General features: G+C 39.5%; 1 protein-coding gene across 5 annotated transcripts in view; it reads right to left on the bottom strand.

Annotated features, from left to right (window-relative positions):
• Positions 1 to 27,863, bottom strand: part of NELL1 (neural EGFL like 1) — a 932,871-nt gene that overhangs the window by 752,333 nt on the left and 152,675 nt on the right. For 4 of the 5 annotated variants that reach the window (XM_055282141.2, XM_055282138.2, XM_055282139.2 and 1 more), the window contains one exon: positions 4,578 to 4,748. The exons of the other annotated variant lie outside the window; for it this stretch is intronic. In XM_055282141.2, coding sequence (XP_055138116.1) covers positions 4,578 to 4,748 — 171 coding nt within the window. The remainder of the gene's footprint in view (positions 1 to 4,577; positions 4,749 to 27,863) is intronic. 5 annotated transcript variants of the gene reach the window in all.

Consider the following 27,863-nt stretch of genomic DNA (forward strand, 5'->3'; position numbering starts at 1 on the left):
TCCCTGTCAAGGTGACAATCGGGCTGCAGATGTGTGTGTATGTGCCATACACATTTGAACAAGTCTGAAAATATAAGAGCTAAGTTGAAATGTGATAGACTGCACTTAAGAGCTGAATTTTTCCAGCAATGAGGCATAAGGAGGTTAACACAGGGTAGGGATGCCTGCATATTACACAAAGTGGTGGCCAAAGGCTGGGTGAATTAAAAGCCATCCATCTCTTAGCTGCTGAGGAGCTCAGCTCCACTGTCACTTCAAGACCAAGATGCTGGGAGTTCACTGTTTCCAGTTCTTTCCATTGTTCAGCTGCCATTGTGAGTTATCAAATCAGCCTGCTTACAGGGCTCTTGTCTGCATCCAGGCTTCCTCTTGCCATCAGGAAGTTCTTGTCTTATTCATTTAGTCATTTTAAATTCCTTCTGAAACCACCAGAGCCCCTCACAGTGATTGGGCCTAGTCCAATCACCAAGGACTAGGCCCAATCACTGTGAGGGGCTCTGGTGGTTTCAGAACAAATTTAAAATGACTAAATGAATAAGACAAGAACTTCCTGATGGCAAGGACTCTTATTTCCTTGTATCCTACACAGCCTGGCAGAGATAGTGTGCCCAATAAATAAATTTGATGGGCTGAATGAAAATTAAAACTTACAAATAAAGAGAAGGAAATAAAATTCATTTTGTTGTGAAAGGGAAAGGTTGCTTATGCACTGAATCCCAGATGTTGGTGGATTCTGTCCTTTGAGTAATAGAGACAGGCTGTAAAGTGAGCTGAGAAGGGAGAGGGTGAATCTAAGAAAGGTTTGTTCAGGTTTCATTCTAGGCTTTGTTGGCAACTCTTAATATAAAAGGCAGCCAGAGAAAAACCCAAGGCAATGGAGATAATCAGTCTGCCCACCCAACTGAATGGTTCCTTTTATGTTTCTAACTTCAAGTAACCTGCTATCCACACATCAGGAACTTCTAACTAGGCCCAGCTAAACAGCTGAAGCAAGGAGAAAAGTGTCTCAGTAGCAAGCAGAAAGTGTTGAACTACCAACTAAAATAGCAGTTGCTTTTCTTGTGACAATTTGTACAATTAGGTCTGAAAAACCTGTTTCTCAATTCTGACCTTAAAAAATAATGTGCAAAATCCTGCCACATTAATATTCCTCAGAGCAATGGAATTATCTGGGAAATCTCTTCTTGATTTTAGATGTTTTCATGGTCCCTGAACCTTCTGTAATATCTCTCCCGTGGGAAGACTCCCTGGTGTGGTTGTGACCTTGTCTTTGGCAGTACGTGTCATTAGCACACTATGGAGGTGACCTGGAGGGTGGGTTAGACTAAGGTTTTGGAGATAGATTCAGACTCAAAGTTTTGGTTATATGCTTATTGTATTATGTGATTGACACCTAGTTATTTATCTTGAGCTTTTCTATTTGCAAATATGCAAAATGGGTCTAGTAAAACTGTCCCCATAGGGTTATCCTAAGGAATACTATTACTAGAACATTACCTGGCCTATAGTAGAGGCTCAATAAATGTATATCTCTTCTCCAGCACCAATGCAAAGGGTTCCATCAATTAGATTTCACATCTTTCCAAGCAGCTCCCAGGATTAGCAATATAAGACATGTGACAGGGAAATACTAGAAAGGAACAAACTGCTCACATTGAATCTTGGCCTTCCCTCATGTACCAAATAAAGTGTCTCAATGGTCCCCACTATTGGGCTAAATAGCTTAATAGTAGCTAGATGCAGACACTCATAGGTCAAACTTGGGTTCAAATCCTGGTGCTGCCATTTATTAGTAGCAGGATTACAGACAAATATATAACCTCAGTTTCCTCATCTTAAAAAGAGGAAAAACTAATAGGATGAATATGGAATAAGTTAATCTATGTAAAGTACACAGCACTGTGCCTAGCACAATCAACATTCAAATGTTATCTAACATCATCTCCTTTCATGCTCTAATTAGCAGAACACTACTGGGTGAAAGGTTGAGAAAAACTCTAAGAGTAACAGGGATCAAAAAATAAGAATCACAAAGTAGTAATGGATAGCTGAAATTCACTCTCTATGAGGGTGGCTGAGACTAAAAGTGATAGAACCAGCATCTTGATATATGGGACAGAGCTTCTGCTACTGTAAAGTTGGCAAGTTCTGGCTGGGAAGAAACTTGTGAAGAAGGTAAAGTTTGTTTCATGCATTAGACACTACCCTCTCCTTAATCCTTTTCTCCTTCTTACCCTCCTTCAGGTAACTGGTCTTCCAAGACTTCATTTATTTGTTGTAGCCCAGCCTCTCCACCAAATTCCTTCCCCTCTTTCTAAACCAGTGGTTTTGAAATGCCAGGCCATGCACCAAGGGTAGACTGCCCGCATGGAACCTATATGGAGGGCTTATTAAAAATATTGCTTCTCAGGTTCCACCCTCATGGAATCTAATCCAGTAGGTCAGAGGCAAAGCCTGGTTATCCATTTTTTTAATATGTTCCCCAGGTAATTCTTAGGTATAGTCAGATTTTGGAACCATGTTTCTAGACTTTTCCTACATGAAAATCAAAATTTACTTTTCTTATGACTCAGTCTTTTGGGGCCATTTTTTCTCCTGACCTACCTGAAAAACGCATTTGTGTTTAGAGTCTAAGAATCATTAACTAGCAGCAACTTCATAAGTTTTCCCTTCAAGATCTTACATAAGGGACATGTTATGCCACAAGCCAAAGTATGAAAAATATTAAGAAAACAGAAGGAATATTTGGAATACCCTCGGTCAATTCTTTATAAATGGCAATGACTCTAAAGAATACTGTGAACTACAGATCTCCCATCCTCTTCTCACTCTCCTGGTAGAGAGGTCATGGTTGCCATGAAGGATGTACAGAGTATGAAAGTCTGAAGGCAGGGTCAAAGAGGTGCCATTGATATGCAGCGTAAATAACAACCACCACCACAAATATGGACTGAGCACTAAAGGCCAAGCACCACCTAAGAACTTCTCCAGAGAGAAGAATGTCAGAAAACAGAGTAAAATTTTTGGAAGGAAGAAACAAAAAACTGCATAGCAAGAAAACAGCAGTATCTCCAGGACTCTTAAGTTGGAAATTACTAAACTAGGGTTTTGTGGCCTCTTTCTGTCCTGTGGCTTAGAAGGACAAGCAGGGCTCTTCCTCCGCAATCCCATTTGGACAGCATGTGGGTGGTAGGTCACAGTGGGTCATAGGAGTGTTGCCTGACAGGCCACTTTAATTCTAGAGAATTGAAGGGGGCAATGAGCTCTTGAAAGTGAAAATGGATATAGCAGCTAAGCATTGGCTTTATCCAGGCTGGCGAGCCCCAGTCTGCAGGGTACAAAGGAGCTAGTGGTTTCTATGGAAACTCTGTCCAGACATACTTATTATATCTGGTGGAAACCACAATTCTTCAGAAGTCTAAAAAGCACCTTAAATAGGTCACATCAAAATGGACCAAGACTCACCTCAAGATGGCAAACCCTCCCTTGAGCCTGACAACAGTTCCCTGCCCTTCCAACTCTTCTAAAAGAGACTGCAGTGCCAGAGTGGCAGGCACATTCAAGCATCTCCTCATGAGAAATGCGATCTGAAGCTGACTGACCTTGGAACATCTCTCCTCTTGATGGTTTTTGGAAGGGAGGCTATCCCCAATATGCCTGTTCTTTATCCTGGGTTCAGGGGAGCAAGCCTTGTGTGGCTGAAAAGTCATTTTAACTTTGATGGCATCATTACTGAGAATCAACAATGCATGGGCACTGCTCAGAACGCAAAAAAATCTCTGTAATTGGACTTGGGTCACTATCCATAAGGATTTTCAGTGGGTTATGGAGAGATAGAAATGTTCCCCTTGAACACCATTATCCAGCTGTCCAGCCATAAATGATCCAATAGAAACCAGTGGTCTCCCTCATTCTTCAATTTTCATTAAACCTGGCTCCAGTGACAGACAAGGGAGACAACATTTCCATCCCACCCCAACCCAAAACCTCCTGTGAAACCCCCTAGTCCCACCATCCCCTGACAAGCTGGAAGGCTCATTCCTCTGGAGAAAATACATGGCATCAATTCCAAAAGGCTCAAAGAACAGCCTCTTTAAGAAGCCTCCATTTGGAAAAGATATTTAAGCAAAGGTGAGCTTGATGAAGTGAAATAGAATTAGCTGCTTCAGTGGCACAGGCTTCTCAGATTCATTCCAAGGTAGACAAGCCTATTCGCTTCCAAGTGGAATGAACTCAACAACAATATATCACCGTTAACTGTGATCACAGCTCCATGAAATTCCAGCCAGTGCCTGGAGCACACTGAGGTGCACTTACTATTCCCCAATCTGCAATCAACCTTTTGTACATTTGCTCCTAATCACGGGATACAGTTTCATCTTAATGAACTGTTTTCTTATCATATCACAGTTGGTCATTTCAGCATGCCTAATGTCCCTATTTGGTAGGTTAAATTACAATTAGGGTCCCTTGGTGTTTGTTTCCTGGCAAGTCTTGAAGGAATTTGATATTTTTTCCCCTTTTCCATTGCTTGATTTCAAGGGCAGAATCAGCAATGCTCAAAGACAAAGAAATACCTGTTACAGTCGACATGGAGCAGGAGATGAGAGGCGCTAACTGACAGTGCAACCTTGTGCCATCGTCCATCTGCCATCCGGTAAGGAAGTGCCTCTGTCCTTGGCTTCCCATTGTGTATGTAATGATACCGAATCTCATCCCTCAGGCCGCTGCTCTCCAGTTCAAAATAGCTGTATGTAAAGGAACAAACATTTGTTTTATTTTAGTTCTGGATATCACAGCCATCATCAATCCCTCAACCCCTTACTACCAGGTCTCTCACAATCTAAAATTAGCTAAACATGGCACAAAGAGCCAAGACCTAAAATCAATTCACTGTAGGACACCCAATGAATCTATTGTCTGAGAACCCTCATGACAACATCTTGAGCCTCTGAAACAGAGATCAATTGATCCACCGTGAGGTAACAAGCCACAGCTAATTAGCAAAACTCAGTGCAGTGTTTCTTAAATACTTCAAAGTACAAATCAGAACCCTCATTCCATGAATGTCTAAAACAGGCCATTCATGTGGAATGGATCTATTGATGGTTATTTTTAGAACTATTATCTTTACTTTTTCAACAACTAAAGGGAAATAGAAGTCATGTTGGACATCAGGGATTGAAATACATTGTCAGAATGAAAAGATTAGTCTTTTTTCTTCTCTGTAAACAAAAAGATATAATTGAATAACAATTCCTAGATAATGAGTAGGGGAGAAAATGTTGAAGCTAGTCACATAAGAATTAGTATTTCAAATTATCAGAGAATGAAATATGCAATTAAGTTTTTTCTTTTCCAAGATTATGATCCTGTTTTTCAAACCCATAAGAAATTCTTAGCCTTACCACTGTGGTCTGCACTTCAGTCATAAAATGCTATAAGCAATTCTGGGACACTCCTCAGGCACACAACAGGGCTGGTACTTTCACAGGTACCAAAACTATTTTGTTTCCTATGCCTCTCTTCTGAAATGTGTCATTGTCATCAACATTGGGCCTGATCTCACTGCCAGGGCTTGCACTAGGTATTTCACATATACTAATTTATCACTCAGAAAACCTATGAGACTGGTGTTATCTTTTTTAAAAAACTTAAAAACTGAGATTAAGGATTAAACATACCCAAACCAGATTTAAACTTAGATCTAAATTTGACAGTGTGTGCACTTTCTGCCAGTTTGTTGCCCATCCCGGAGGCATGATGACAAAGTGGTGAGGATAGCCTCACCAGGCACTAACTCCAACAACTCATTCATACGGGCAACTCCAGAGCGATTCGCCTAGACAGGTAACTAGGCTTAATCCCTAGATTTGGAAGGGCCTGCTGCTTCTATTCTAATCCACTGAGCTGGCTAACCCCACGAGCCAAACTGTATTTAATCTAAAAGACAAAATGCATCTTCTATGAGTATATTCTACTCATAAGACCATTCATTCTAAAATGAATATATCAGGAAACTCAGCCTCTGTTGTGCCTGAATCCCAAAAGTCATGCCAAAGAACAAATACATATTTCTTGCTCATCTTTCACAGATCTTTCCAAAGTAAACAGTGAAGGGCAAGCAGAGAGTCGAGACCAGCCTCTGACCCACCTCATTTGCACCAGTACAAAGAATCATGCCCAAGGTCATAAACTAAAAGAGGTTATTTATACCATAGCAGCCAGCTTCTAGGCCCAGGTTCATACTTATTAGTAATAATTTATGTAATACATACTTTATAAGACTGCACAAAAGGAAATGCTTTAACAAAGAAGACATTTATTTTAAGGGAATTCTCCAGTTTCTTCTAAGTTGTTAGAACACTGAAGAATCAAACAATCAGAGAACTTAGAGGTCAAGAAGATGTTACAGACTATTGGCCATTCATTAATTCATTCAACATGTCTTTACTGAACACATAATGAAAAACTAAAAAGGGGTTTAAAATATATATCCCACTTCTGAAGGTGCTTTGTGACTAGTGAAGAAGGAAGTAAAATATGTACCTCCCCCACCCCCCAAAAAAAGGTGGAAAATGGCCTAAAAGGAACAAACGAGGAGGCAAGAAAAGTCATTTAATGAATGATTGTCATGTGCCAGGAATATGGCAAGTGCTTTCATAGACATCATCTTTTTAATTTCTTTAAGGTAGATTTCACTATCCCTATTTTATAGATGATCAAAGATATTAAGTATCTTGCCCAAGACCCTTTAGCACCTGTGTAGAAATGCACCACGAGCTTATATTCGAGATCTTACCAGGATTCACACATCATGAGAAATCTCTCAATTACTTTACTTTGACCAATAATCAACTACTGGGGGAAGGGACATGAACTTGAAAGGGCTTCAATCAATGACAACTAGAAATTCTCCTAGAAGTCACCTGATGGAATCATTAAACAGGGAGGCAAATACATTTAACCAGATTTCATCATTATTCTTGGGGTTGTGGCCTCATTGAGCAAGTGTTCAGTGTATTATAAACAGATCTCTTAAAGATCACTTTGTAAAGCACTGGTGTCAGTGATTACATTGGGGTAATCATAAATATATAGCTCTGAGAAAAGAAGTCTGTCCTAATGTCAGGCAAATGATACTTGTATTTTAGACTAAAGTTTCTGGCCACATCCTGCACATATTCAAAAAGTGCTGCATCTCACGCAACTTGGATGAAAATCAAGATGATATATTTTTGAAAAAACATGTCAGATAACTGCTGAAGCGGCCTTAGCAATAATAAAAACACTGTATGGCTAAGCGACATCTGGATAAAATTCTTTCACGAGGGCTGGGAGGAAAATAAGGCAATATTTCCAGGCAGTAATGCTCTACAAATAAAGATGTGAGGCAACTCTGAGCAGAAAGTCATTTGGCCTGATGGAATTTGGCTGTAGCCCGGAGGGAAGACTCATGTTTTCTAGTAGAATCTTGTGACTCAGGGTGGGCTATAGACCACCAATAGTAGTATCGCCTGTGGAAATTCAGATTATTGGGATACCCCCAAGGTCTACTGCGGCAGAATCTGCATTTCAACAAAACTCCCAGATGATTCATGTTCTATGTTTACATCTGCGTTTAAGAAGCACTATGGTAGTATGCCAGGTGTTGCCTTACTTCCTGGCCAGCTGGTCATGAGGGGAGCAGAAGTTTGATGCTACGAGCAAGTGAATAGGAGCCATGTGGTGCTGCCAGGTAGAAGGAGGACACTGGAAGTGACAGTAGGCTGGTATCTAGTGAGCAATCTACCCCTCACCAGTCCTCATTCTTCAGGACTCAGGTGTATTGGGGTCTTTTCAAGAGTCTCTGGGGAGGGCAGCCGTATAAATGATAAAACTATAAGCCAGATTTTGTAAGCAAAAGATTTTGCAAGCCCTTAGCCTTGGACCTCAGCCAAGTGTGTTGTTCCAACAAACTGCCTTCGCTCCCAGAAAAGTCTGCTCATCCTGCAAATATTTGAAAACATCAGTGATATTCCCTCTTCTTTTTCAAGCCAAGCATCCCTGGCTCCTTCCTTTATACTCCCATCTCCATCTGAACTATGAGCCCCTCCTGGACAAGGATTCTGCCTTCTTCCTCTTTGCAGCCTTCCCCATGTTGGCCACCATGCACTAGGCATGGTCAAATGAATCAATTTTCCACTTAAATACAGCATTCAGGAATAAAGGCACTCGTACAGATGTGCTCTAATGCAAAGTACAGTGACACTATCACCTGCTTTGCTCTGAGCTGTGCACAACTATGCCTACACTGACTTTCCCATCAACTAACACCCCAAGACCTTTCACACAAAATGTTATGAAGGCAAATCTTTTCCATCCTGTATTTACTTAGCTGCATTTTTTAAGCCCAGGCCTTTGCTTAAGTGCAAGGTAGACCCTACCCAGAATCAACATGCATAATTCCCCAAAGGTCCACCCTTGGGTATCAGGTACAATCAGTATTACCATGAACTGAAGTCAATTTTCGTAAGACTATCTGAATTCCTTAGTAGATCTGGAAATAAATTCAGGAACAATAATTCTAAAAATATAGGTAAAGATCAATCAAGTTATTTTTATTAAAATTTTTATCATTTTCCCCAAAATTGATACCAAAGGTATCCTATTTTGAGATTACATACATAATATTAAAATATATAATATAAAATATAATATAATTTTATATTGATATATTTATAATAAAATTTTATCTTCACATATTTATATAAAATTTTATATTTATATAATATATAAAATATATTTTATATATATAATAGAAGGGCTAGATATATTCAAAATGTTAAAGTGATTATTGCTGGATGAATTATGTAGCTTCTGTGTACAAGAGTGAAAACAGTGAAAGTTAATTTTAGATGGCATCCAGCACTAAATCACAAGTAAAGGTAAAACATTTCTTAGAAAAGGTCTCTTTTCCAGTTATTCTACAAGGATATATACTAGCTATTTAGAGAAATGTATCACACCCAAAGGGCTCCAGAGTTAGTGCAGTACCTGCTTACATTCCAACAATGATTTTTCTGTGGCCCTGAATAAACCATTGCTTCCTAGGAGTCTAGGTGGGGAGGTCAAAGCAAAATGGATTTGGGAAACAAGATGACACCCTTTCCCAGTGTGTACCCCTAGCAGGACTCTCCAGATAGACAGAAACCCAGGCAGGTGTCCAGCTACTTTCTATAAAAGGAATAAGCCACCACATATAGAGAGAGAGTACCTGGGTAGATCATTTCCACAAATCCTGGAAAATCCTAAAGATGATGAAAAAAATAAGTTTCCCAGCATAGTGCCTACAATTTTGTAGGACCTCAATAAAGGGTAACTCTATTTTTATGGGCAATAATAATAACAATGATAACAAAAACAATATAGCTAACATTATTTATGTAATAATAGCCAATACCTATTGAGTACTAATCATTACTAGGAGAACTGCCTTTAGGTCTGTCTTTTTCATATCAAAATAATTCCTACCACAAACCTGTAAGATATTTTACTTGTTTTAACAAATATTTCTATAGTCGTGACTATGGGCCGGGCACTAGTCTGCAAATATTTCCTCACGTAATCCTCATAACAACCTTAAAAATTACCAACTATTATCATCCCTATTTTATAAAAGATGAAACCAAAATACAGAAAGATTAAATAACTTGCCCAAGTTTGTATGGGTAGATAAGAACAGATCTGGGATTTAAACAAAAGCAGTCTATTTCCAGGCTCACTGGATACAGTGGCATGATCACATCAGGGTCAGAGGAAAAAACAGTTCAAGTGAACTCAGGCAGCCTCCATCCATGGTTCTCATGATGCCCTCAGTCAAGGTATGCTGCCAAGTCAGACTATTGCAGACCCAGGTGCTATCCCTCATTCTTTATGCTATCTTATCACTCTGGAAAAAAATGCCACAGTTGTTCATGCTGAAGTTTTTTTTTTTTTTTTTTTAAAACAGAGTCTCACTCTGTTGCCCAGGCTGCAGTGGCACAATCTTGGCTCACTGCAACCTCCACCTCCCACATTCAAGCCATTCTTCTGGCTCAGCCTCCTGAGTAGCTGGGACTACAGGCACCCCGCCACCATGCCTGGTTAATTTTTGTATTTTTAGTAGAGACAGGGTTTCACCATGTTGGCCAGGCTGGTCTCGAACTTCTGATCTCAAGCGATCCGCCCACCTCAGCCTCCCAAACTGCTGGGATTAGAGGCGTGAGCCACAGCGCCCAGCCCATGCTGAAGCTCCTGTCTCTTTCCTGGTCCTAAGTCCACTATTTGGCTAATAAAGAGATTAAGCCAACAACACAAGGCAGGTATACCGTGCCCCACCTTAGACCAGGGGTCTCAATGACTATGTGTCCTGAAAAAGAGGCAGTACCACCATTTTTAAGTAAATAGTAGTGGGACTACTGAAGCTTGAGTTGCAACCTTAAACCTGCCAGACAAACCATGTAATTTTTGGCATATCACGTCCCTGCCCCTCTGTGCTTCAGTTTTTTAATGTGTCTTAAATAAAGTAATTATATCTGATCCGCAAAGCCCTAGGATTCCTCAAAAGGCTCTTAGAGTCTATAGCAGAGGGAAAAGACGAGGCCTATAACCTTTTTGAACCAGAGCAACTTCACTGCCATCTATTACATAAATTGGAGTGTCCCGTAAGATTTCATCTGGATAAAAGAGATCCACCTCCAACAATAGTTTTAAACTATTGAACTAAATAGTTTTTAAAGTCCAGCTCAGGTCTAAATTACGAGAATTCTTATGCTAATTTGCATCTGATTGGTTGGTCAATTAGTCTCATTCTATTCTTGATATTATGTCAACATTCAGGCTCCTGACTCCTTATCAGCCTGGAGGAGAGAGGAAGGAGAGGTAAGTGTAGCAGATGTAGCCAATATCTATACCCCGCCTTCTCCCTGCACACTGGGCACACCCTAAAGTATATTCCCAGTTCCCTTGAATCTAGGAGGGACCACATGAGTAGCTGTCACCAAAAAAAAACAAAACAAAACAAAAAAAAACAACATGAGCAGAGGTGCTGTGTATTATGTCCAGGCCAAAACAGTTAACAGAGGATGTGCCTTATCCACACCAGTAGTGGACATCCAGTGGAGAATTCTGAGGCCTTATTGGGTGGTGGCACCATATGGTGGAAAAAGTCTGGGTCTATAAATGACTTCATGGAGCAGAGATACCTTTCCTCATGCAGATTAACATTGAACTGGGAAGTAAACAAAAATAAACTTTTACTGATAATAAGCAATGAAATTTAGAGATTACTAGTCTACCTTGAGTCAGTAAAGAGAGGTACAGAAACATAAAACCGAAGAAAGGCAAAAAGAAAAAACGCTGAAAAGTAACAATGGGCACAAGTTATTGCTAGTCTATAAGTAAAACGAAATGGCAGCAGGCATGAACACAGGCATCTCCTGTCCTGTATACCACAGACAACCTGAATTACATGGCTTAATATTCTGTTGGGAAAACTGTATTTTCAGTCACAACATCTCCCATCTTGCATTCTCTTCTACAATGTGAACTTCACATTCCTTACCTTGAAAGGTGGGAACTGTGTCTCCTCCCCTTGAACCTGGATGGACTTGTAAGTATTTTAAGGGCAAAAGTAATGCTTGGTGACTTCCATAAATGTCAAAACGCAGTTTCTATCTTGTTTACCAGAACACTTGTGCTTTAATCCCTAAGTCACCTTGTAAGAAGTCCAACTACCCTGAGGCCACCTTGCTGTGAGGAAGTCCAGACCGTACTGGGGAGGTGGCATGTAGGTGCTCTAGTTGACAATCCCAACTGGGATCCCAGCCAAAAGCCATTATAAACACCAGCTTTATGAGTGAAGACACCTCCAGCTGGCCTGCCCAAAGTGGTGGAATAGAGATAAGCCATCCTTTCTGGGCTCTGTCCAAATTCCTGATCCACAGAAACTATTAGCAAAAGTTTTGGGGTAGTTTTTTTATACATCAATAGAAACTGGAACACTCTATCTTCAGGTATACAGATTTTTATTATACCTTTAAAAATTAAAACTATTAACTTAAGCATGTTTCTACTAAATGCCTGGGTCATTGGCCAGATAACCAAATCCCAAAATGTTGATTTTCTGCCTATAAATGGCACCACAGATATATAACTATACGTTTTCTTTTAATTTATAAAAATGGAATTCTACCAAAAATGTAATTTAATATAAATAAAGCATTATATGTTTTAAAATACACGGTTTTCAGAGGCTACTTAAAGAAATAAATACCTTAGGACTACTTCAATATCTTTCTCATTAACCTATTATTTTTCTCGTATCAAACCCAAACATTTTGGCCTCAAGCTTCTTGTTTACACAAATGGAAGTGGCCCCGTTGGTGGTTCTTTCACGAATCAGGTATCTTTGGGTTCCAGGTCCATGTGCCCTTTAAGGCTACAGAGCTATTTGACTAAACTAAAGTCCTGATTTTCCCAGACAAACTTCTGGTACTCTCAACTTCTGTTTCCTTTATTCAGAGCAATATGGAAACAGAATATATACCAGAAAAAAATATGCTAGGTGTAAAGAGGCTTCCGAACCCAGACATCTTGTGATCAATCCCTCCCCTCTGCCATTCAATCCATGTGTGAATGTGGGCAGGACACACCATTTCCCTAAGCCTTCTTTTCTTCATCTAGTTGAAAATAAACATCTACTTCACAGATTTCTTTTGAGAATAAAATGACATATGTTTGTAAATCGCCTTGTAAACTGCCTAGTATCCAATACTGATTATGATTTCCCTTCATCTTTCTATATACATGAAAATAAACAGCCTTACAAAGGTGTGATGCTGCTGAAAGCACACTCATTCTGCCTTTTCTCATAAAGAAGTGCTTTTCTGCCTCCCCCTTTCTCTTGTTTAGTCTAGATCTGGTGATTTTTACTTGTAGTTGTAAGGTTACATATTAGTTCTGTACTCAATCCTCTTAGCAAACATATAGCAAGAGATTAATCGTGACAGCAATTACAAACTGCCTTTGTTATTGAAAATAAAACACTCACTGTTAAATGAAATGTAAAACTCAGGCTCTTTATGCCCATTCAAAACTGTTCTATTACACTCTTTAAAAATCCACATGGTATTAGCCATGCTGTATTTAACAAAGTAAAGGCTGGCTTCTAACTTCCCTGGAGAACCAGGAAAAATACATGAAACTTCAGGCAAGTTAAGATAGAAAAATAAAATTAGTGGCAGAATACACTTAAAAAAAAATAAGCTAATTTAGCAGGACAAGGGGAGAGGAATCATTTGGTTTTGATTGTCAAGGCCTGCAAATAAAGTCAAATAAAAACATTTATTAAGCAACCAAGCCGAATGCACTAAGCTTGGAATTGCACAACTGCATCTTAAGACTAAGGTATAACTTCGGATCTCCAGGAACTCAAAATTAAGATGTTTATGAATAGCAAGATTTAGGAAATAGGCACTAAATGTAGTATGGTGGTTGTAGTTGTAGTGGTAATGGTAATTGTACTAACGACCAAAACATATGTAGCACTTTCTATACTTGTTTCTAAATTTTATCTAAAATGCTTAAAGAAGAAATATTATTGTTCCCAAACGAGAAATATAATCTTCAGTTTTCCAAATTTTTTATTTCCGTTGTTCAGAAATAAACTGATACATCTATAAAGGTACTCAGTGAAAAATTTCCCTCCCATCCTGTACCGTCTTCCCAGTATCCAACAACCCTCATAGGCAACTAGTGTTCATGTCCCATGTATTTGTACAAACTTTTTATGATAAACTCTTTTAGTTTTATATTTGCAGAAAATTACAAAAATAGTTTCCACATAGCCCACACCCAGTCTGCCCTATTAATGAACCAATATTAATAGATTATTAGCCAAGTCTATATTTTATTTAGATTTTCTTAGTTTTTACCTAATACCCTTTCGAGGTTCCACATTCCTATCTAGGATGCTACAATACATTTGTTTGTCACGCCTCCTCAGGCTCCTTAGAGCTGTGCCAGTTCAGACTTGCCTTGTTTTTTTATGACCTTGACACTTGTGAGGAGTACTGGCCAGGTATTTGGTAAAATATCTGACAATCGGGATTTGTCTAACTTTTCTCATAATTATACTAGGGTTGTGACTTTTGGGGAGGAATACCATAGAAGTAATGTGCAATTCTCACAGTATCATATCTAAGAACGCATTCTACTACATGACATCACTATTGATGTTACCGTCAGGGTTCATCTCCCTGGATAAATGTTTGTCAGTTTTCTCCATTATAAAAATACTCTTCCCCCTCCCAGTTTTATACTGTCCTCTTTGGAAGGGAGACACTCTGTGGAGCTGACACTTAAGGAGTGAGGAGTTATATTCCACCTCCTTGAGGATGGAATATTGAAATGCAAATATTCATTTTACATAAATTACTTAGAATTTTACTGCATGGGAGATTTATCTATTCTCATTTATTTATTTATTCAAACACTTATTATATCAGTGTGGACTCCTAGGTTATCATGTTTTACTTTGGGTTATAATCCAACACTGTTTATTTTGTTGCTCAAATTGTTCCAGCTTTAGCTGTTGGACATTTTTCAGCTGGTTTCTTTGACTTACTCCCATCGTGTTTCTTGTTTTGTTTTATTTTGTTTTGATCATTTCCTTACTTTCTAGTACTTCAAGATGCTCAAGGCTCATCTTATATATTTCCCCACCCAATCCTAAAATCAACCGTCTCTCCAAGGAAGCCTTGTTCCTTTTACTGGAGAATGGTATTCGAAATCAAGATTTGCTCACTATGTGTGCTCATGGCTACAAGGTATTGTTGCTTCTGAGCTCTCTCAGCCAACAGAGCAAAGAAATATATGTGTGTGTATAACAATCAGCATATATACACATATCTATAAATATTTCTATATGTATCCATTTGTATCTAAAGTAAGCTAAGCATGAATTCATACTGATGTCTTAAACTCTAATCCGTTATCACATAGATAATTCTAGTCTCTGTCCCATGCTTATCTGTAATCTCCCATAATCTACTATCCATTTACATAATTATTCGCTTTCTGTATACATGTATAATGGTTTTAATATCATTAACCAATACCCTCAGGTAAACAACTGTATCAACTCAAATGAAGTGTCTATATACAGTTCCTTCAGCCTTTAGCCCTACATACTCCATTCATTTCCAAAGTTCCAGAAGTCAGCTCCTATTTCCCCAATCTCCATTGTTGAGGTTATTTCACACATTTGTAATACAGTTAGATAATTCGGTTACATTCTGAATTCCATCCTGGGATCTCTTAACTTCCTAAATGATTTTTTTAAATATGCACACATTGAGGTTTACTCTCAGTGCTGTAAGGTTCTGTGGCTTTTGACATATGCATAGTGTCATGCGTCCACCATTACAGAATTACACCCAATAGTTCTACTGCCTAAAAAATTCCTCTGCTCTTTACCTATTTAACACTCCCCCAACTCCCAAACCCCTGGAAATCATTAATCTGTTTGTTATCTTTTTTTTTTTTTTTTGAGACGGAGTCTCGCTCTGTCGCCCAGGCTGGAGTGCAGTGGCACAATCTCGGCTCACTGCAAGCTCCGCCTCCTGGGTTCCACCATTCTCCTGCCTCAGCCTCTTCGAGTAGCTGGACTACAGGCGCCCGCCACCACGCCTGGCTAATTTTTTTTTTTTTTTTGTATTTTTTAGTAGAGACGGGGTTTCACCGTGGTCTCGATCTCCTGACCTCATGATCCGCCCGCCTCAGCCTCCCAAAGTGCTGGGATTACAAGTGTGAGCCACCACGCCCAGCCTGTTATCTTTTTCTTATCTTTTTTTTTTTTTTTGGCTTTTTCCAGAATGTCATATAAATGGAATGATACAGTATTCAGCCTTTTCATATTGGGTTCTTTCACTTAGTAATATGCATTAAAGATCCATCCAAATAGGATCAACCATAAAAAAAAAGTTTCACCTGTGTCTTTGCATGGCTTAATCATGCATTTCTTTTTATAGCTAAGTAATACTCCATCATATAGATGTACCACAGTTTATTTATCCATTTACTTATTGAAGGACTTGGTTGCTTCCTGTTTGTATGCAGGATTTTTTGTGAAAATAAGTTTTCAAATCAATTCAGTAAATACCTAGAAGTGCAATTCCTGGCTTTTGTGATAAGACTATGTTTAGCTTTGTAAGAAACTGCCAAACTGTCTTCCAAAGTGGCTGTACTACATTACGCTCAGACCAGCAATAAACAGAATTCCTGTTGCTATTCATTCCCACCAGCAATTGGTATTGTTGGGGTTTTTTTTTTTTTTGGGATTTTACCCATTCTAATTGGTGTGTAATGGTATCTCATTGTTTTAATTAGCATTTCCCTAATGATAAATGATATTGAGCACTGTAATATGCTTATTTCCCATTTACATATCTTCTTTAGTAAGATATCTATTCAGATATTTTGCCTATTTTAAAAAATTGGTTTACTTATTGTTGAGTTTACTTATTGTTGAGTTTCAAGTGTTCTTTATATATGTTGGATATAAATCCTTCCTCAAATGTGTGTTTTTCAAATATTTCTCCCAATCTATAACTTGTTTTTTTAATCTCTTAATAATCTTTCTGGTAGAGCAGAAGGCTTAAGGTTTAATAAAAATCTAACTTAACAACTTTTTCTTTCATGGCTCATGCTATTCATGTTGTACCTAAAAGCTTATCACTGAACCGAAGGTTATGCAGATTTTCTCCTATGTTTTCTTTTAGGAGTTTTATAGTTTTGCATTTTACATTAAAGTACATAATCCTTTTTGAGTTAATTTTTGTAAAAGGCATAGGGTCTTTGTCCAGTTAATTCTTTTGAATACAAATGTCCCATTGTGCAAGCATCATTTGTTAGGAAGAAAAGAACATTTTTTCCAAAGGTTCCTTGTGCTATGAAAGCAAGTATAAATATACTATTTTGTCCCACCTCTTTAACACAAATGGTAGCATGGTATTCTCACTGTTCTATACTTTTTTCAATTAATGTAATAAGAAAGCTTTCTTATACACAGAGCATTTTCTTTATTTTTACTGTTTTCAATTTGATACATATTCTCCCACTCAAAATTAAAATCACTCACTTATCTACAACACAATTTCAAATTACAACTAGGTAAAGGCCCATTTTCTCAAGGCTAAGCCAGGCTTACATACTGTGAAAGCAAGATTGAAAATCATATATGCAAAGAAGGCACTAAGTGTAAAGATAAGTAAGTAACAAGCGCTTACTTAATACAAAGTATGCCTCTTGTCAAAGAATTTACATGTCACTCGATAAAATAAAAACTTATAGAAAGATAGACAACAATACAACCTTGACCTTTAAAACAAGGAGAGGAGATCCACTCTTGAATGGTGATGTGAGAACGTTTCAAAAAGAAGCTAGATGTAGAAGAATGACCTAGACTGGAGTGAGATGGGTAAGAGAAGTGCTTCAGGAGTGGGGAAAATGTAAAAACATGGAGAAAGAAATGTGTCTGGCATGCTCAGGCAACAAAGAAAGAAGAGGTATGAACAGCACTGACGACGTACACAAACAGATCAGAGGAGGTGTGAAGCAACAGAAAGGTAAGTTGGGGCTAGATTCATAGAACCAACCACTGACATATGGCCCTTTTCCTACAGCCTAGCAGTTCTCAAACCATTTTATGTTAGGACTGATAGGCAGGTATTGTTCAAACACTCCCACGGGTGTCACCAGTTATGCAAAATTTGTTTTCTTACCTCTAACTCCAGTCCTTTCTCCACCTCTCAGAAAGTGCATCATATCAGTGGCTCTATGGACCCTGACTCCACTCTGATAAGTTAGGGTCCTTTTTTTTTTGAGACGGAGTCTCTCTGTTGCCCAGGCTGGAGTTCAGTGGCATGGTCTCAGCTCACTGCAAGCTCCGCCTCCCAGGTTCACACCATTCTCCTGCCTCAGCCTCCCTAGTAGCTGGGACTACAGGTGCCTGCCACCACACCCAGCTAATTTTTTTGTATTTTTAGTAGAGATGGGGTTTCACTGTGTTAGCCAGGAGGGTGCTTTTTTACATAAATAAATCACAAATTTATATCTCCAGTCTAGACCTGTCTTCTGAACTGCTTACTTGCATAAACAACTACCTACTCAACATCTCTCCCTGAATACCCCAGACTCAGTACTCACAAGACATAACTCCTAATTCTTTCCCCAAAACCTGGGCCTCATCCATTATATCTTATATCAGAACAGAAGCTAAAAACCTAAGCATTGTCTTTGACACCTTTCTCTCCCCAGAACCTGATGTGCACACCATCAGCAAGTTCTATCGCTTCTGTTCCAAAGTATCTACCACATTTATCCATTCCAAATCTCCTTCACAGCTATCATCCTTATCTTATCCACCAACATCTACTACTAGCAACTATATAGATTCCTATCAGGTCTCACTGAATCCACGCCGGCCCATTCCAATCTATTCTACAGCCAAAGTTATCTTTTTAAAACAAGAATCCAATCATATTATCAACTTCTTCCAAGCACCCCCACTTCCAAGCTTAAAATCCATAAATGTCTTCTCATTCCTATTGGGCTCAAGCCTAGAAGTCTTAGGCATGGGCTTCAGGAACCTACATGCTCTAGCCCCTGCCTATCTTTCCAGTGTCAGCTTTCTCACTCTCTATCTTGCCCTCTACACACCAACATTCTTTCAAGTCTTCAAACATATCATGATCCCTCCCACTACAATGTACTTGCTCCAACTACCTGGAAGGGTCTTATGCCATTCTTTCCTTAGCTAACTTCTACTCATTCAGCTCTCACTTTTAATGTCGCCTCCCCAGGAAGTCCACTGACATGCACTCCCCACCACCACCTAGGGTTTTTTTTAATGAGAATATGCTCCTTTCCTTCACAGCTATCTCTGTTTGTACTTACATATTTTTCTCATTATTTTGTTAACATCTGTCTCCCACTGGATAAGCTTTATGAACACATGGACTATATCTGTTTTTCTCACCATGGTATCTTCAGAGCCTAGCATAACACTTAGCATACTTGTAGTGACTTAATAAATATTTTTGGAATAAATGAATAAATACAGTAATAAATATCTGGTTTGTAGTAACAGTAACAAATTACAGGTGGCATGCCTTAGTGCTGACTGTGATACAACAAAGGGTTGTGACATTGCAGTTGACAATCACTGTTACAGAAAATAAGTTACTCATCAAGGAAGTAATTCAGTAAAAGCACCATTTAAATAATAATAATAATAATGGCTAACATTTATCAAGTCTTACCACATACCACTTTAGTAATTACTTTATATACAATATTGAAGTAAATTCTTGGAACAACCCTCTAGAAGGAGGTACTATTATCATCTTCATTTAAATAGTGAAGAAAGCAAGTCAGAGAGAAGTGAAATGATGACCAAAGACACAAAACTAGGAAAATGATGCCTAAGCCAGGCCCTCTTGAAAGAAAGAACTATGAGAATCAACACAGACCAATCTGTCCCATAACTGAAATTTCCACTATCCATAAGAGTCACTGGGAAGGCTGATCACGAGCAGAGCGTTCAGTGGGATATGAGGCCAGCCACCATGAGCTGGAAATGAACTACCCTTAACAGAACCAACGTGGAACCCTCCTCTGTTCCTGGTGCTGATGGCTCCACAGTACTGGAGGATGAGTGGGGGTTGTAGGAAACATGTTCTAGTGGCTGCTTCTGTTAGGAAGACGAGCTCTCAATAAATATAGTGAGATAAATTTTATGGTAAAGTACTTATCATAACTGGCATGCTATAAGAACTCAATAAATGTCAGCTATTATTATTCTCATCATTATTTAAATGTTAATTTTCCTGAATTGCCTACTTGATAAGAAACTTTTATTTTCTACAGTGATTCTCAGCTTCAATGTCAAGGCAGTTGGATGTATCACCATCATCTTTGAGATGTGCCATATGTAATTTATTACTGCTAATAAAAGCCAGAGGTTCATTAAGGTATTCATTCATTTATTTCAAAAATATTAAGTCTCTACAATTTGCTAGGTGCTTTGCTAGGTTCTAAAGACACAATGCTGAACAAAAACAGATATGATCCCTGTGTTCACAGAGCTTACAATCCAGTGGGAGACAGATGTTAACAAAATAATCACACTAATAAATGTAAAATTGAAAACGGATAAGTACTGCAAGAGAACATGGTTCTGTGACAAAGCCTGGATCAGTTTAAGTCACAATGGGATAAAGCCACCCAGCATGAAAAGCCCAGGCTAAACATGAGCATTGTGAAGAGTCTCATAAAAGTGGTCACTAAGAACAGTGCTTAGGAATGAGCATAGAAGATGCAGCCCAGATGGGCCTAAGTGGTAACGGTCATTCACAGTGAGACACTGAAACAGATGAGGGCTATGTAGTAAATCTCTCAGGGGACCATTAGTAAAACCAGTGTAGCAAGCTCCCACCCAGCCCACTTGCTATTACAGGAGCCTCCTCCACACCCAGTACCACTAGTGGAAATAATGACTAAACATTCCCACCCCCTACCCTGAATTCCCTGTTCCCTCCTCAGGAGAGGACACCTCAATCAGGTGAATTCATCTATAAAATCTATTTGCCTAGAGCTAATATATGTAAGTTAACATTTGCCTAAAGCAGCTCTATCTGAAACCAAATTTGACAAAAACCAATTTACCTTCGTATCACATGTGAATTCTTATAAATTTCACAAACATGAATTTTTATATTAATAGTACTATTAGGGGAAATTACCATTAAGTAAACTGGCCATTAGGTAAATTGATTTTAGAATCATTTATTTTGGGCAAACTTGAAACACCTAAGCCCAATTTGCAGCAGTTCAAAAAGGTAGATGAGATGGCTGTGTCATAGGGCTTTCTCTCACTGTCAATAAAACCCTAGAAAGCTAATATACCCAGGGTCCCCCCAGCCTTCCAAAACAACTAGTGGACATCAAAATTAATCAACTTATCCTGTGCTACCATAATTCCTGTTATGTTCTTCATCTCCACAATGCCCACTAAGGGCTGAAAGAGCTTACTGGCCACCATCATCATGAAGCTGCCTTTATCAAATTTTTGATAAGCTCAATTCATTCAGGTATCAAGGAGGCAGAGCCACTGTAAACACTTTAAAAGTGTTCCTCAAACGTGAAGGTGCACATGAGTCAACTTGTCAAAATGCAGGCTCTGATTCAGAAAGTCTGCTGGGGTCTGAGATATGGCATTTCTAATATGCCCCAGGTGATGGTTTTGCTGCTGGTTTGCAGGCCACACTATGAGCAGCAACGTCTTACAAGATGAATACGATTGTTAAGATGTGCAGGTTGAACTGGAGATGAAATTTTCTAGATATTAGAAGGCATTCTTCTCTGATCTTGGACATAAGAATGCAAGAAGATTCAGAAACTTCTCACATGTTCGTGGAGTTTGAAACAGTGAGGCAAACTTTCTCTGAGTTTGCCAAACAATGACTCTCAAACATTAAGAAAGCTTCAAAAGTCAAGTTCCCTAAAAAGGTGATTGCTATGATTGGATATGGTTTGTCCCCACCAAAACTCATGTTGAAATTTGATCCCCAGTGTGGTGGTGTTGGGGGGTGGGGCCTAGTGGGAAGTGTTTGGATCACATGGGTGTATCTCTCATAAATGAATGGGTACCTTTCACACAGTAGTGAGTTCTCGCTATCCTGAGACTGGAAAAGTTCTCACAGGAACAGATTAGTGATGGATTTGTGGTAGAATAATTGCTTTCCACATAAGGAATTTTACAAATCACATAAAATATATCCCTGCCTACCTTGGAAATGCATTCTTAAGAAAAGAGTTCTCCCCTTTGATTACACCAAGAGTCTACACAAAAGCTATTTCAGGAGTCAAGTGTGGTGGCTCATGCCTGTAATCCCAGCAGTTTGGGAGTCTGAGGCAGGCAGATCACCTGAGGTCACGACTTCAAGACCAGCCTGGCCAACATGGTGAAACCCTGTCTCTACTAAAAATACAAAAAATTAGCCAGGCGTGTTGGCACACACCTGTAATCCCAGCTACTTGGGAGGTTGAGGCACGAGAGTTGCTTGAACCCAGGAGGCAGAGAGCAGAAGAGAGAGCAAAAAGAAGACCAGGTATTACTGAGGTGTTACTCTCCATTCTTTCTCCTTTTTCCGTAAACAGACCCACAGGAACACACCTTCTCACTTCAGTGATTCAAAAGCAGTTTCTCAGCTGAGGGGTGAAATTTTTTTTTTTTTTTTTTGAGACGGAGTCTCACTCTGTCACCAGGCTGGGTCTTGGCTCACTACAACCTCCACCTCCCACGTTCGAGCAATTCTCCTACCTCAGCATACTGAGTAGCTGAGATTACAGGCATGCGCCACCATACCCAGCTAATTTTTGTATTTTTAGTAGAGACGGGGTTTCACCATGTTCACCAGGATGGTGTCGATCTCTTGACCTCGTGATCCACCTGCCTCAGCCTCCCAAAGTGGGGGGATTACAGGTGTGAGCCACTGCGCCCAGCCAAAATCCTTTATTATTACTTTAATTACAAAATGAAACATAAAAACTTCACAGTGAAGAATCCTGGCAGGCTCCACCTTAACCAAGCAATCAAGGATAACATTGCCAGTAATAAGATATATCAATATAAGGAATCCTTTGACATGATGCACAAAGAAAAGGCAACATCATTTCTATGGTATCCTTGCCAAAAAAATAATAATAATAATCATGAGGAAATGTCAGAAACTCAAACTAAGGGCCATTGTACAAAATAACTGGCCATACTCTTCAAAAGTGTCAAAGTCATGAAGATAGGAAAGTCTGACAAATTGTAACATTTTTTAGATTAAGAAGAAATAGCAACTAAATGAAATGTGGGCTGGATGAGATCCTGAAACAGAAAAAATCCTATATTCATTTAAAAAAAAAAAAACCTGGTAAAATTCAAACAAGGTATGGAATTTGATTAATAGTCCTGCAGCAGGCCAGGTGCGGTGGCTCACACCTGTAATCCAAACACTTTGAGAGGCCGAGGCAGGTGGATCATAAGGTCAGGAGTTGGAGACCAGCCTGGCCAAGATAGTGAAACCTCATCTCTACTAAAAATACAAAAATTAGCCGGGTGTGGTGGCGGGCGCCTGTAATCTCAGCTACTCAGGAGGCTGAAGCAGAATTGCTTGAACCCAAGAGGCGGAGGTTGCAGTGAGCCGCGATTGCACCACTGTTCTCTAGCATGGGTGACAGAACGAGACTCTGTCTCAAAAAAAATAGTCCTGCAGCAATGTTAATTTCCTCATTTTCATAAATTTTATCATGGTTATGTAAGATGTTAATATTAGAGGAAACTGGGTGAGAGATATACAAGACTTGCTGTATCATTTTTGCAACTTCCTAAAATTAATGTCAAAGAAAAAGTTAAAAAAATAAATCACTGTCTTCTCTCCTAAGAGGCCTAGCCAAGGAAGCCAAACCAGTGATTGACATCCCAATGGGAAAGGGTATTTTATCTTTTGTACTTGCAAAAAAGGAAAGACTGGATCCTCTGGACATTCTCTTTTGAATCATAGTTTTTTCCCAATAAAATCTTGGCTCATGGTTCTCCTTCTCATCTTCCTCAGGGATTGAGTTATTCTTATAATAAATCAACAGAAGCCATCCATTCACCCAGGTTAGAATTGTGAAATCCACCTTCTACCTGTCACAGTTGCAGAAAAATGAAACCTTAAGAACAAATAGAAAGTGAGACACTAAAACTGACTCAAAGAAACTGAGTGAAAAGAAAAAAAAAATGATGAGCATAAAACAGCATTAAAAATATTAAGAGTTCTCCTGTCCTACATGAGATTGGGTGGACATCTCAGAGTGGGAAGGCCAGAAGGCAGGCAGAATTGAGAATATAGATGATCATGAATTACTGGGTAAGAGGAACCCCAAGGCAGTGCCACAAAGCCCTTACCTGCAGCGATCCCAAACAAGAATTGAGCATGAACAAGGTTCCTAGGTTAAATTTTAGAGAAGTGCTAGGAAAATGGCTCCTCATACCAGTCGTTAAGGTAATGACAAACTTGAGAGTTTTTTCAATTATTAACTCTCTTCTGGGTTTCTAGTGTTTGCAAGTTATATGTGGAGACTATATTTCAAATATGGCTGATTTTAATAGCTATTCCAAGAGTAGAACATGCAAGATAAACAAGATATTCAGAATATCTCGTTTAAATCATGCCCTTTAAACTTAGGACAGAAAGCGTGGGATCTAAACAATAATAACATTTGACAATTATTGAGTGCCTACGTGCCAGACATTGTCTTAAATCCTTAAGATATGCCCATTGGGCAGATATGATTATACCTAGTTTACAGATGAAGAAGCTGAAGTTCAAAGACATAAAGTTATCCAAGAAAACACAACCAGTAAGTGGTAGATCCAAGATAGAAACCCAAGTTTATATAACACTAAAGATGCCCTTTCTGCTCCATGACACTATGTCTAGGATGTTGTAAAGGAAATGAAGTTTCTAGCACCAATAAAGAGATGCTGAGGCTCTTGGGAGTAGGTAGCATAGAGGCAAGAGCAGTTAGCAGTCTCCCTTTGGGACTAAGATATTTTTAATCTATGGTGCCCATTACAACAGAGGGAAGTCACTTAAACAGTTTTGCACAACCTCATCACTCCCCACAGAGAATATTGTGTTGTTAAAAATAAGAAAGACAGTACATATTAACTTAGGATGGAAGAAAATCATAACCAATTTACTTTTCTTCTTGGCACAGAGCTAAGACTCATTTCCCAGCCTTTCTTGCTAATGATACTAGGTGTGGCCATATGCTTGAGTTCCGGACAATGAAATGTCAGCAGAAGTAATTGATACATGTGTACTGCTTCCAAGGCTGACCCTAAACCTCCTACATGCAATCCTCTTTCTGGTCGCTGGAATAAAGACAACCCTCAGAAACACCTGGAATACCACATGTTGAAGATGGAAGAAGGACAAAGTGGACAGAGTCTGGGCCTCTAACTTTCCACTAGAAGAAGAGCTTCCCAGGACAGATACCTAGCCAGAAATACCTGAATTGGTCTTTTATATGAGCAACATATAAATATGGTACATCCCTAGCTAAAACCATCAATGAGAAATAGTTCCTAATTATAAGCCTCAAAAATCCCTCCAAGCCATACGGAAAGAAAGACTTACTTTCTCCTGCTTCATTTGATAACACAATAATGAGCACTGACAGTATCTACAGAGCTTTGGCACAAGAATAAAAACATAGGTTTATTTTGACACTGGTCACCCAGGCTTTTCTGATCATAGTACAGGGGGGTCCATGGAATTGGAAATTAGACATTAATGTCCGTGTCTTGGCAGGCACTATTAGAATCCCCATCTTAACACATGAAAACATTTAGACTCAGATAAACCAAGCCATGGTTCTTTCTGCACTCCCATTGCAAAACCAGGGCTGTGTCTTGGCAATTCCAGCATAAATCTCTCAAAGGTATTATAGTTAAACTAACTGCCAGTGAGTAATAGAGCCAGATCTGACACTCAGGTCTTCTGGGTGAATGTGTTATCGCATATCAAAAACATTTAACACACAAAAGTATACCTTCAGCAAATGTTAGTTCCCTTCAACTCAGCTAAATATAATCTCTCTACTGACATCCAGTCTGTCTCACTCTTCCATGCAAAGGTCTTGTTCACATGAACAAGCAAATTTAAGATGTATCAGGCAAATACCCAGATTGGTTCCACCAAAGCTCATTCTTGCTTGGAGGGGTTTTTATGGCAATAACTTCAGGGAAGGCCAGCTTCTATAGGTCAGCCTTTGAGTGATTTTCCTGAAGGGGTGTCAATTCCCCAACCAGTTCCTAATCCAGAATTGTGCAATAAAAAATAATTAACCAGAGAGGAGTGCCCAGAGAGAAGTCCAGGACCCTGTCAGTGAAAATCTGAAGAATGTTGGAGGCAGAGAACGCCAGCTGTCCCCTTGTGTGCACTCTCCCCTTTCCTTTAGTAACTGAATCTTAGTGAAGCACACAGCCATCTAGAATAAAGGCCACATTCACCACCTTCTTTATAGCTAGTTGTGGTCACGTGATCAAGCTCTCACCAGTGGGACACGAGTGAAAGTAATGTGTGTAAGGAGAATGCTCTCGACTTCTTGTTTTTCATGCTGGCATAGTGAGGGAATGGGACTGAATTGTCAAGAACCACAGGCAGAGGGCCATAATATAGAAGAAACTAGTTTCTGAATGCTGTAAAGTTATCACATAAGCCCTGGACTACTATATTAGTCCATTCTCATGCTGCTAATAAAGACATACCCGAGACTGGGTAACTTATAAAGGAAAGAGGTTTAATTGACACACAGTTCAGCATGGCTGGGAGGAATCAGGAAACTTATGATCATGATGGAAAAAGAAGCCAACACATCCTTCTTCACATGGTGGTAGGAAGAAGAAGTGCAGAGCAATGTGGGGAAAGCCCCTTATAAAACCATCAGATCGTGTGAGAACTCACTCACTATCACAAGAACAGCATGGGGGACCAACTCCATTATCTAATCACCTCCCACAAGGTCCCTCTCCAAACACATGGGAATTACAATTCAAGATGAGATTTGGGTGGGGACATAGAGCCAGACCATATCATTCCACCCCTGGCCCCTCCCAAGTTTTGTCTTTCTCACATTTCAAAACACAAATATGCCTTCCCAACAGTTCCCCAAAGTCTCAACTTATTTCAGCATTTGCCCAAAAGTCCAAGTCCATATTCTTATCTGAGATAATGCGAGTTCCTTCCACCTATGAGCCTGTAAAATGAAAAGCAAGTTAGTTACTTCCTAGATACAATGGCCATACAGGTATTGGCTTAATACACCCATTCCAAATGGGAGAAATTAGCAAAAACAAAGAGGCTGCAGGCCCATGCAAGTTCGAAATCCAATGAGGCAATAATTAAATCTTAAAGCTCCAAAATAATCTCCTTTGACCCCATGTCTTACAACCAGGTCACGCAGATACAAGAGGTGGACTCCCATGGCCTTGGGCAACTCTGCCCCTGTGGCTTTTCAGGGTACAGTTCCCTTCCCGGCTGCTTTAATGGGCTAGCACTGAGTGTCTGCAACTTTTCCAGGTTCATGGCGCAAGATGTCGGTAGATCTACCATTCTGGGGTCTGGAGGACAGTTGCCCTCTTCTCACAGCTCTACTAGGCAGTGACCCAGTGGGGACTGTGTGTGGGGGCTCTGACTCTACATTTCCTTTCTGTACTGCCCTAGCAGAGGTTCTCCATGAGGGCTCTGTCCCTAAAGCAAACTTTGCTTGGGTATGCAGGCGTTGCCATACAGCCTCTGAAATCTAGGCAGAGGTTCCCAAACCTCAATTTTTGACCTCTGTGGACCTACAGGCTCAACACCACATAAAGGCTGCCAAGACTTGGGGCTTGCACCCTCTGAAGCAATGGCCTGGCTCAGGAAACCATTTTTCTTTCCTAGGCCTCTGGACCTGTGATAGGAGTGGCTGCCGCTGAGGTCTCTGACATGCCCTGGAGACATTTTCCATATTGTCTTAGTGATTAACATTTGGCTGCTTATTACTTATGCAAATTTCTGCAGCTGGTTTGAATTTCTCCCCAAAATGGATTTTTTCTATCGCATTGTCAGTCTACAAACTTTCCAAACTTTTATGCTCTGCTTCCTCTTGAATTCTTTGCTGCTTAGAAATTTCTTCTGCCAGATATCCTAAATTATCTCTTTCAAATTCAAAGTTTCACAGATCTCTAGGGCAGGGGC

Source organism: Symphalangus syndactylus, chromosome 6 (genome assembly GCF_028878055.3).
Source record: "Symphalangus syndactylus isolate Jambi chromosome 6, NHGRI_mSymSyn1-v2.1_pri, whole genome shotgun sequence".
Lineage (NCBI taxonomy): Eukaryota > Metazoa > Chordata > Mammalia > Primates > Hylobatidae > Symphalangus > Symphalangus syndactylus.